The sequence below is a fragment of the Erpetoichthys calabaricus genome, chromosome 14 (genome assembly GCF_900747795.2).
Source record: "Erpetoichthys calabaricus chromosome 14, fErpCal1.3, whole genome shotgun sequence".
Classification (NCBI taxonomy): Eukaryota; Metazoa; Chordata; class Cladistia; order Polypteriformes; family Polypteridae; genus Erpetoichthys; species Erpetoichthys calabaricus.
The window spans coordinates 61,906,061-61,918,938 of NC_041407.2; the positions used below are offsets into that span (position 1 = coordinate 61,906,061).

General features: G+C 38.6%; 1 protein-coding gene across 1 annotated transcript in view; it reads left to right on the forward strand.

Moving 5' to 3' along the window:
• Positions 1-12,878, forward strand: part of runx3 (RUNX family transcription factor 3) — a 126,237-nt gene that overhangs the window by 84,625 nt on the left and 28,734 nt on the right. Inside the window, exon 6 of the mRNA XM_051919028.1 lies at positions 8,098-8,271. Coding sequence (XP_051774988.1) covers positions 8,098-8,271 — 174 coding nt within the window. The remainder of the gene's footprint in view (positions 1-8,097; positions 8,272-12,878) is intronic.

Here is a 12,878-nt window from a genome sequence, read left to right on the forward strand (position 1 = left end):
CTGGGTGCCAGCCCATCACTGGTCACACACACTCTCAACACCCACTCGCTCACATTAAGGTGTAATTAAGGTGAGTGTCATTGGGAGACCAATGTGATTTGAATCGGGAGCTGCAAAATATTAGCCCTGTCCTGTCCTGTCCTGTCTCAGGTTTTGACTGTCTTCATCTCTCATTGTATTAACTGCCTTGATGGTTTGTGTAAAATGTGATCTTTCAGAGTAGCTAGCCCACCAGATCCATTGAAATCTATGTACATATGTGAAAAACTGTGAAATAAAAGCAAATAATTTCCACTGTTCTCCACCCTTCTAATTTCCTTCGGTTAAAAAAAAAAACTGTTAAAAACACAGAGTAACTATTTTTATCATCTTACTGTGAAGATGATGAAACTAACCACTCGTGTGTCTAAGGATGGGTTTTACCTCTCTCATGTAATTGTATCTATGAGTGGTTTCTGATTAAATTAGACAACATGTTATTTGTAAAAGCTGTCGATTGCAGTGTGTCGTATTTAAAGGAAGGTTTCATAACAAAGGAAATAAGAGTACAACAGAAATTTCAGTTATTAATATTATATTAATAAAAAAAACTGTTTTGTTTTTACCCAGCAAAACTTTGATCTTTGAATGAAAATGCATGACAGAGCCTTCTCAGAGCTGCTTAGTACTATGCAGGGTAAGGGGACTGAAGCCTGTCCTGGAAGCACAAACTGTGAGGCAGGACACAGCCCTAAGCAGGGCCCATTAACTCACACTCTCGCCCTCACATGGGGGTAGTAAACATGCAAGGAAATCTGAAAGCTGACATGAACATGGTGAGTAACATGCAGACTCCACACAGACAAAGAGGATTGAAGCCCAATACACAGAATTGCATGCTTAGGTTCGATATTTAATGTCATCTTTTTTTGTTTAAATGTCCTGCAGGGTTTATAGGTTTGTTAATGTCAAAGTAGTGTTGCTATCAACTCCTGACTTTTCAAAGGGCACCATACTTATCGTGTCATTTATAGACTTTTGTGCTTGACACAACTTTAATTCTTTTTTGCTTAGTGATAAGCAATATTTAACAAATTGATGGTCTTGTTACGTTTATAACTTTGAAAATACAAGTTTCCCTGGCATTGCCTCGTATGTGGCTCTGCTTTGCTTCCTGGTCTCTGACATAAACTCTGACCCACACAACTCTGAAATGGATTAAGCAGATTCAGAAATGGATGGATGAATTATAATGTGGGACTCGTGCACGCTCCAGGGTTGTGCCCAAAGCGGGTAGGATATGCTTAGGTGCTCATGGTCCTGAAGTGGACTAAGCTGGTTCAGCAATGCATGGAAAGTTAAAGATGTGGTGGTGCTAAGGCATAATACTTCAATGGCGATCTCAAGACTGAGTTTACACGTTTTGGGGAGTTATAAGTTTTCTTGATCACACTGTTGATTCCTGCAGGCTTTTCTGCTCATCTGTTGTCTACTTTTTTGACAATTACTTAACCGAGCCTTGCCCTATTACTCTGAGCTTCTCAAAACCAATTTGAAAAATCTCAGTTGCAGTAACAGTGTAAGTCACTACAGCCATTGTTGTCTTCAGATTGGAAGGATAACTAAAATAAAAGTAAAGAGCGGACTTTATTTATTGGTTGGGGAGGATAACAGCGTTCATATAATATAGTACCACATATCAATTTTTTATGTTCCTAAATCTATCCATTTCATGAAGTTACTTTTACCTTCACAGGGACACGGCAGCAATTTAGAGCCAGTCCATACCTGGGTACACTCACATAGGGTGTCTTTTAGAGTCCCTACTTAATCTACATCTCCATAGGTTCTGAAATTAAATAGGAAATGTCCTAAGAACATGTGTAGGGCAGGGAAAATCCACACAGAGAGTTGCTTCAACTCCCTAGAGCTTTGAGATAGTAGCACTAACCGCTGCACGTTTGAACTTACGTGAAGTTGGCCAGATACAGGCCATTTAGACTGAGCAGCTTTTCCTTTAATCACTGGGAAAGATCAGTCAGTACCTACAGATAGATACACTGCTTTTTCTTTTCTTTTTTTCTACAAAGTTTGCTGATTGGTGGCCTCCGTGTCAGCTTGGCTTGAGCAAGAAGAAAAATGATCTCATAACTTCAATACTTTGCGTTGTGACTCTATAAGATACAACCCCTCCAAATCAGTTAAAAAGGCCGGCACGAGATATGGATTACAAAGATAAATAGTTATAATTTATTTCCTGGAAGTAATCCCATGCCTTTGAATGATGACAGAAAGAAGCACCCTCGCTAGCCGTCTTTTAGGTGGACAGTTGAGTCGTGTAGCTATGGTATATTAAATGCGAAACATAAGGAAATATTTAAAAACACATAGCCTGGATAAGGGAGACCATAAATTACTGTCAGCATATTCTGAACGCTAGCAGATAATTTTTTTTTAATCTCCAGACAGGAAAAAGTTACAAAGTTTTATGAAAGAAAAGGGATAGTTTTTCTGATTACTAGCCTAATAGTAACTTCAAGTTTCGATAATGAACACCAGACTCGCATAATGAACGTTTCTCCCACTGTTTCGTCTAAAGGCCGTCCAAATCTACTGTAACTGCTGTGTGTCTCACTCATGCTGCCAACTGGCCACTAGCCAGCCTATTTCCTACTGAAAGGATATTTACTTTCATCCCTTTCAGGTCACTCAATCCATCACAGACCACCACGGGCTAAAATGCCATATAAATTATCAGCTTTTTTCTCTCTCCTTCTGAATATTATTTTCCTTCACTTGTTCGACGCAGCATAAATCTTTTGACAGGACGACACAAGCTTTCGGCTTCTCTACTGTTTCCTAGTTCTCTCTGAGGTTGTAGAAAAAAGACAGTAGCAGCAGTGTCTCAAGCAGTCAAGGATGGAGCCAAGGCTGAAATTTGGCATGACCGAGCCCCTTTTCCAAATGGCGCAAGCCAGTCAGCTTCAAATATTTGAATAATGAGCTATCTGTAGCTGACTTTGTGAGGTACTGGAAGTATCTGTTCCCAACTTTACAAATAAGAGGAAAAATTTCTATTTTTACACGTCTGGGCTGCTTCACTTATAACGGCGAGACGAGAGAATGAGATACTTTTTAATCTTAGCCCGCTGACACCCAGACATTTTAACACTTGTCTGAAGGGACACTCGCTTTAAATGTGTGGTACAGCGGATGGAAGTGGAAAGTTTAAAAAAAAAAAAAACTCCATTTTGGGCCAGGTGGCATAGTGGGTAGCCAGCAACCTGATTTGTTTCCTGGCATGGTTGCAGTCTGTAAAAATGTTAGTGTTGGGTTTAACTAATCAAAGTATGTGAGCATGAGTGTGCCGCTCTCATCTAGAGATCCATCCTGTTTGATGCTGTCAAAAAATGGATGGACAATTCAGACACCTGCAAATGTGACATATGCCTGGAATATGTCTTGGATTCCTTTACAAATGTGTGCATATGTGTAATATAAGTCAGATGCTCTTTTGCTCCTGATGGACCTTGAGTGTGCTAATGCATGCGCTTAAGTATGGTGGAAATAGAGTAGTGAATGTGAGAGCCATTCTGGTGATGATTATTACAAAACGTATCAATCCATTCATGATATGATGTCATTTATTAATACTGAATGACATAATGAATTCATAATCTATATATAACTACATAGTTAAAACAGTAAGGTCATCTATATAATATATCAAAAATAAGGGAAAGCAGTGTTTATGGTAAGGATGGCGGTTTCAGAGGATGTTACAGGAAAGACAAATCATTATCGGCTGATTGTAGGCTGGCATAAGAGGCTCTACCAAGTTTATATAAATTAAGTAGCATAGTGTACCATTATGGTGTGTTTAATTTCAGTACTTTGAGGGTGAGTAGTAGGGTGGCGTGATAGGAAAATGAATCGTGTGGCTGCTACTTCACAGATCCTGTGTCCATGGTTTGAATCTAGCTCCCACTCATTCTCCCCATGCAGTATTCAAGTCCTCCCCTTGTTTGTTTGTGTTTTCTTCAAAGTGTTTTTCTTCTAGCATCTTCAAGGACATGCAGGTTACCTTAATTGGCGACTAATGAGTGTGAGTGACTGGGCTATGTGATGAACTGATGTCTTGTCTAGAGTGGTTTCTTACCTTGCTCCTAGTGTGATTAGAATTGAAAATGTTGTGTCATGTAGGTAAGAGCCCCGAGAAGTCTCTTAAAAAGGAAAGGAAGTCACTGAAGTTCTGCAAGCAGCAGATGAGCCACCACAGTCTACAAATGCCATGTTGCTGGCTTAGTTTGTACCATCACTATGTGCTTAATGTTGGCCAAACAATTGATTTGAGGTTTTGGGTACGTTAGGTATATTTTTTCTGCACTACTGTGGTGCCAGAACAGTCAAAGCGGTTCTAACTTTAAGGACTTTGTCCTAAGCAGTGTCCATTATTCCACAAGTTGCATGTCAGAACCATCCGATTGCATTTAACTAAAAAGATTACAATATGCAAGCTTTCAAGGCAACTCAGGCCCCTTCTTCCCTAGTACTACTCCATGTAGGAGATACAGATTTTCAGATGTATGATTTATTTTGATGATTTTTAAGATATTTAAGTGGCCAGTGTCATTAAAAAGTTTGATCCCAAATATAGACCTTATTCTTACTATCGTGATTCTAAGAGACACAATGCTGTTTACAGCCCTTCGCTTCCAAAGGGCTCATGTTAGACAAACATCTAATGCTGTCTTGTTATATTAGTTGTTTTGTAGAAGTCATTATGAACGGTACTATACATAATAATAATTATTTAATTGATCTGTAGACTCTGTGAGTTTAAGAAAATACTGTTCTCACATTTGTTGCAAAACAGGGACTTCAGAACAAAGCTTGCTTATTTGTTGAATCTGCCTTGGGGAAAATTCACACCTATTCAAATTAAACTAAAAAGTTTATGGGCATGTTAAGAAAACCAGCAACAATCCATCCATGTAGTAGGGCACAAGCCACTAAAATCAGTCCTGTTAGCTTCACTCTTAACCATCTCGAGCCTGCTTAGATTCTGCTGAGGTCTGCAAACATGCTTACCTAGAAAATGATATTACATGGTGTACTCATAATTAGACCACAACTATGATATTTAGATTACTTTATAATTTGTTTAACAATTGGCTTTGACATAAATTCTTAGTCACTTAAATATTTGAAATTCTCGAAATTATTCTTAGATTAAGAGCTTCGCTTCAAATGGGCAGATGTCATTGGAATGGCGCTAAATTTTATATAACACCATTTTAAACTCCTAACAGCTCAGCTATACTTTAAAGAAGCATTAAACTTAAGGAGGCAGTTAATATTTCCTTATCTTTGATCATTAATCTTTGCCTTTTTTTTTTTTTACTATATATATCTAAATACATTGGTGTTTAGAGATAGGTCTTTGTTACCAATGCACCAAAGGAACCTACAAAACGTGAGAATTGCAGTTAGTAACTGTCAGGCACTCATTGGCTTCTTTACAAATCTTAAGATTTATTTGTTTCCCTTAATAGTAAAGCTAGCTCTGAACAAAAGTCATTTGAGTTTTCAAAGATTAGACTCCTGACTGGAGGCCAAATAACAAAATGTCGTGTATTCTTTGGATGATGGATGTAGCCACTTCAGAGAGTTTAGGTAGCTGACATCAAAGGGGCTGAGCATTTCAGGCTGCACACCATCGCCTGATGATAGGAAATCCCCAATTTCTCAGATGTTCATTTATACCGGTAGACCTCTTGTAGAGGTGTAGCAGAGCCCGGAGGTTTGAGCATGGGTTAGACGTATGCCGAAAAGCATGACCATTCCGAGGTCAAGAGGGCAGCAGCCAAAAGGATATTTGTTTCAGTGCCTTAAGAAGTAAATGTAGAAGAGAAAAAATTATATGGGCAAGAATAATACAGCAGCAAACGTGTTTTGTGTATGCAGATGGATATTTCTTGCAATGCTAATTTTGACAGATATAATAAAAAAGCTGGCATAACGGTGATAGTATAAAGATTGTGTAGCTTGCAGTTAGTTCTCTTCTGTTTCATGTTTACATTTTTCAAAACTGAAAAAAGAGTGAGAAATTGTTGCCAGCTGTTTGAAAAATGGGAAACACAGGCATGTCAGAAAAGCCTTCAAAAAGAGCATACCTGGTGATACAGCTATATATTTATGCGCACATACATTGCTGGAGATTAGAAAGTAAAGGGGCCAATGCTTGCGCACAAAGGTAAAATTGCACATGGCTCTTAAAGAAACCACAGGGATGCAAATTCTGCTGGCTTTACTTGTAAATTTGAAAATCGCAGTGATTCATGTGAGAGTTTCTTCACCTAGCATGAATTAACTTAGGCAGCAGCGGTTTTAGGTGTCTTGTCAACATCACTATGATGACTTTCCCCTAAAATGGCTTTCCTGGACTGACATTCAAATGCCAACTGCTGATCTTCCTTTATTCTCAAGTATGTTTCTATTAAAAGCTTAAAATCTTAGGGTTAGGGTGATTTGTTACTGTATATCTTTATTTGTTTGAGTGTTGTGGACCTGTATAGCCTTTCGTCTCGTACTATGTGCCAGCCTGGTTTGTAGAGAATTGCTTAACCAACTGTGAAACTGTTAGCAGTATAGGCAGGTTGTACATATATATATCAAAAGATGGACATGCAGCACAGACCACTGCATACGTAGAACAATCCAGCTCTAATTTAAGTAGCAGCAAACCAAATGATGTGCACAATATATTAGAATAATTATTCTTTGCATCAAAACTTGTACATTTAAGAAGTCAAAAACAGCCTGTGACTGAAGGGGCCCTATTTGATTTATCAGTCCATAGGAGTCCCTTTAGTTCAATCTGTAGGTGAACGTTCAGTTTGTCTTTAGAGGAGCAGTGAGTCCATCTCTGTGAGGCCTTCTTTGGTTCACCGTTCAATTAAGACCATTCAGTTGATCAATGGAGACAGTTCATTCACACTATAGGAGACCATGTAGTCTTTCAATAAATGATCACTGAGTCTGCTCTAAGACATTATTTATGTTGTCCATAGTAGATCATTCAGTTTAGCCTAAATGAGATATTTTTAATACCTCATTTAACCCATCATAGACCATTCTCTTAAGTCAATAGGAAAACACTTAGTCCATCAAAAAGATACGAGTCTATACATCTAAAGGAGAATGTTCATTTACTCTATGGGAGATCATTCTGTCAATCTGTAAATGGCTGTTGAGTCCATCTCTTAACAGATTATTCTGCCTGTATATGTTTGACCATTCAGCTTATTCTAAAGGAGACTTTTTGATTCATTTTCTACAGATCCTTTTGCCCATTCATAGTAGATAATTCAGTTAAGTTTATAGGAACCAGTTCATTCTGTCTAAAAGAGAACTTTTTACAGATTCAATCTGTAAGAAAATATTCGGTCCATATTTAGGAAGCCTTTCTTTTTAATTTATAGGAAATCACTCAGCTAGATTCAAATGGATTGTTTAGTCTGTCTGTAGCAATCAGCTCCATCTATTGTACATTTTTAGTTGAGAACCTACAGTATATAAAAATAAACACTCTGAATGAATGTACTGTATCAAAAGCATGTGTCAAAATTAGTGTACTTTATCATAATATAATCTTCTGTTCCATAAATGACTGCAGGACTTACCCATTCATTCACTTCCTGAATTCACATTCACTAGGAGAGCAGCGTCAAGAACAAGACAGCGTAAGACAGAAAGCAACTCAGGATGAGACTTACAAATCACGCTCACCTATGCATAATCAATGCTGACAGATTTAAATTAACCAATTATTGAAACCCACACATTTGGTATGATAGTAGAAGTTGGAGTAATGGAGGGAAATCTGTTACCCCAAGGAGGAATGTGCAGATCGTATTCAGAGATGGTTTGAGCTTGGGAGCTGAACCATGTGATAGCAGTGCTGAAAACTAAGCCGCCATGCCACTCATTGATAATCACTTTTAATTCAATATTGGCACTAGCTTTCTTTTTGTTACTTTGTACTTTTCTGGTTATTCACTCTTTCTTGAACAAAAGTTGGGATTAAAGCAGTAAACCTGTCTTATTGCTATTCAGGACACAGGCAGAAACTTGAAGACCCACAGAAGCCAACCCTGTTTTCTGAGAGGCTCAGTGACTTGGAGAGGTTTCAGCGCACAGCTATGCGAGTTGGACCAACTACTCCCAACCCCAGGCCATCTCTTGGCACGACGAGCCATTTCAGTTCGTCGCCACAGACACAGATATCAGGTAGGTGCCTTTTTAGCACTGTTCATTTAGTACTGCTGAAAAACTTGGCACATTTCGCAAATATCACAGAAGACATTTTATTCATTATAAATGATAACTGTAATTATGACATAAATCTTCACAGTGGCATTTTTGTGGTTATTAAGGTACAAATAAACGTGCTTCAATTTACAAATGCGGTGCTTCACTGTTGAAAACACTGACACTGAAAATCTCACACTTGACAGAAAAATTAGTTTACCTACATTTCCACACTTTCTGTGGTCTAAAGGGCAGTTCTTTAAGTGTTTGCTTCTATCGTGTCAGTGTCCAGGCCTCAATTACATTAGCCATGTTGCTCTGGTTTACATCTGTTATTTATATAATGCTTGATTGGTTCAAATGTTACAGTAAAGAAAATGTTCATTTTTGCTTTGCTTAAACCAGGATAAACTAAACTAGGAAGAGAATCCGTGGGAGGGATCCAGGCTTGACTTTCAGACACTTGCAGAGAGGTTTATAATGATGACATGTCTCATTGCTCAAATTTTGACTACACACCCCTCTTGCAAGGATAGAAAATAAATAATTAAAATTTCTCCCACAGACTTTTTTTTTTAGCATGATTACTTCCACACCCTCATAATGTACTTATTTTATTACTGTGACTTGAAACAATAAAGCAGGATGATGCGTTATTACAAGCAAATCTGCCATACATGGTACAGTATGTTGAAGCCTGAAAGAACTTTGCATGTCTGTCAATCTTAAACGATTAAAACAGGGTTCAAGAAAACAAAATTCCACCGTTATTTAGTTGTTTAACCCTGGCAAATCCCTACTGTCTTTCCTTTGCATTTCTTACTCCTTGTCCTCTCTCCTAATCACCATCTCAGTGGCAGTAGACTTTTAAAATCACAAATGTCTCATGCCTTCAACACTTTTATTCATTGTATATCTTGGTTTGTCCAGACAGGCTAGGACTTTTTCATTCTTCCTCAACATAATGTAATTTATGATGGAAAAAAAACACATTGTGTCCTACAGTCCTCGCCATCTTGTGGTTCTGGGCTTCTGGTAACTGAGGACAGACTTTAAAACAGTGGCATTACAGCAGACATACTCTTTGAAGTACCACTCAGTGATAAAGTGAAGCAATACCCATGAGATGTAAATTCTCTTCCCAGCTGAACTCATCTTGGAATTGTTGCTTCTTTGGGCTCTGGCAAGGGTATCAAGCTATGTTTTTATTCTTTAAATATAATTCTGGCAAGTACTATGAATTTTTGTTTTAATTTGACTCATTAAGAGTGGAAGAAGCTCAGTATAATTACATGGAATATTTTGTCAAAGAGATTTGGTTTGATTTCTGAAAAATTGTAGCACTTGTGTATTACAGTAAAATGAATAATGTCACCTTATTTAAGCTTTCTCCTTTAGACTTTTTCTACTAAAACATGAACTTTTCAGGTATAGTCATGTAAGTAATGGTAAAAATTGGAGGAGAAAATTCAGTCTGCGAAGTTTGATTGGTTGACTAATAGCTGACTAATAGCTGATTAGTTCCAAACTGTCATCCACACATTTTTCAAATACATGGATTTTAGAAACATGGTCCCATGAGTGTCTGCGTGAAGATGTGCTTCCTAGTTCTTATGTTGAGTACACTTTCTCTATACCAGAATCCTTCAGTATGTGATTAACTAAAAGTATTTAACTTCATTGCCACCATTAAGAATGCTGAAGACCTGCAGGATGTTCCTGGTTGCTCTTCGTTCTTCTGTTCAGTGTTTGGCCATCTTTGTAGTTTACTCCCTCTTGCTCCTTATTTCAGTATAGAATGGTGCAGATTAGTCATTGCTCCTTTACACCTCCAGTGTCCTGGGCTATTCTGACTGTTTCGAGTTTACACATTCTCTTCAGTGTCTGCTTGATTTTTTTGTTTTTTTAACGTGTAATGTAAATTTAAGGTGACTTTAAACTGGATGTTTATGGGGGCATGTACTGTATGTTGTGTGCCCTATGATGGACTGCTGTCCTAGCCAGGGCTTGGTTCTCATCTCATTGTCGATGTTTCCATGATAGAACAGGCATCAAAACTCAATTAAGCAGTCAAGGGTGAATGGATGATGGATTTTGGAGTTTGCACCCTGTTCAGGGTTGTTTTCTGCTTTGCATCAAATCCCAGGACAGGCTGTGACTTCTTGTTATACCTTTTTTAGGAGAAGTGTTTTGTGGAAGTGAAGAGTTGTGTTGTGGAGCACTTTACCATTGACGTAAGCATTAATCCATCAAACTGAACAGCATTGGATTAGATTAAACACACCTTAGACGGGAAGGTGTTTTCCCTGTAAATAAGTCATCCAAAACCAGACATTACTGCGAAGTGACAGATATTTGCTTGATTATCTGGAAGATGCTGGTGGGAGGCATTGCTAAAGACAGTATTTTAAACTGAAGTTGAGCTGAACTATCATTATCCTACAGACTTGCTGATCTTAGAGTTATGAAACAGGCAGCATGTATCTGGCCCTGGTTCAAGAAGCTTAATGATATCCATTGCAAAAAACCCACACCTTGACAAAACTGCCTTTAGAGACAAACACTTTCTCATTTCGTAATAACAATTACCCTGTAGGATTTACATGACTGGCTTTGCCTTTTGTGCTGGCTAAGAGTTACAAATTTAGTTTCAGTCAGTTTACTGGATTAAATTTTTCCATACATACCTTCATCCTGTCATCTGAACATGGTTATTCTAATGCAGCATCTTATTGGCCCAGACCTTAACTGACTATATGTTGTGTATTGATAATGGATTGATACGTTTCTTTATTTTTTTGTTTGTGGACGTGTCCCATACATTTACACTGTGAGGTCTAAAACCAAATAGGGACTAGTTGCCTTTAGAAATAATTGTTAATACTGTATTTATCAGGTATTCACATTCCCCAGGATGGCATAATACCTCTTAATATTAATTTTTTTGGCTAAGACCTAAATTGTATTCACAAAGTTGTGAAGGGAATAGTCATGTCAGTCAGTCATTATCCAACCCGCTACATCCTAACACAGGGTCACTGGGGTCTGCTGGAGCCAATCCCAGCTAACATAAGGCGCAAGGCAGGAACAAATCCCGGGCAGGGCGCCAGCCCACCGCAGGACTCACGCATACAGACCCACACACACACACACTAGGGACAATTTAGGATCGCCAATGCACCTAACCTGCATGTCTTTGGACTATGGGAGGAAACCAGAGCACCCGGAGGAAACCCACGCAGACACGGGTAATCAGAACTTATTATAGACAGTGAATAGTGGCGCCCCTTAGTGGTAGTTACTGTTAACTGTAGCTTTAACACCCATTCATTGGCAAGTTGCCCTTAATAAGCAGATGCAACCTAATCTCTATTTAACTTTCTGTGAATATAAGCAATAGCCTTAATAATTAACAAAGTTTTAATCCTGTCTGATAGGGTTCTGTGCTAAAACTAAATGAAAAATGCTTTTACACCTTGCATGTTAAATTTAGAGTAAGATCAAAGTATTAGCTTCTATAAATTCATGCGGCTTGAAAATAAAACTGAAAACAACATTTTGAAGCTGCAAACCCAAATGTGCTCAATACATGCATGCGTTATTTAAGTTTGTTACTGGTGTGTTAGTCGGTGAAAAACAGGAAAATAAAACAGTTCCCGTGTAAATCATATGAGCCTCTGCAACATAAGTGTCATCACAGATTCACAAGAACTTGTTAAATGTGCCTAATTTGAAACTATAATAATACACCTCATTGTAAATTCAGGTTAATTGTTGTTTCCCTTAATCTGTAACATGAAACCTCACGGTAATAGCTTTCATTTTTTTTCCTGTTGTCGAGGCGTTAATTAGGACATCTGCATTATGACAATCTCGTATCAACCAGACTAAACACATTAGAGCATGGTTTAGACCGTAATCGTAATACAGCCTGGAAGCAATTGGAATTTATACAATTTGTGGCTTGTGTGGTACTGTGTAAATGTGCTATTGTTTAAGGTCTGCTTCTGCACATCCACAAATCACATACCTTAAAAATTGACCGTTTCAATCATGCCTTATGGGTGTTTAAAAAAAAAAAAAATAAGCCAAACTGGAATAACCAGAGGGCGGCACGGTGGCGCAGTGGGTAGTGCTGCTGCCTCGCAGTTGGGTGATCTGGGGACCTGGGTTCGCTTCCCGGGTCCTCCCTGCGTGGAGTTTGCATGTTCTCCCCGTGTCTGCGTGGGTTTCCTCCGGGCGCTCCGGTTTCCTCCCACAGTCCAAAGACATGCAGGTTAGGTGGATTGGCGATTCTAAATTGGCCCTAGTGTGTGCTTGGTGTGCGGGTGTGTTTGCGTGTGTCCTGCGGTGGGTTGGCACCCTGCCCAGGATTGTTTCCTGCCTTGTGCCCTGTGTTGGCTGGGATTGGCCCCAGCAGACCCCCATGACCCTGTGTTCGGATTCAGCGGGTTGGAAAATGGATGGATGGATGGATGGAATAACCAGAAGCAAAAACATGTGCTGAGAGAATGAACTTCTATGCATATTTCTAAATTGTGAAAATGTGTTTATATATGTACATATGTGTGTATGTGTGCGGATAT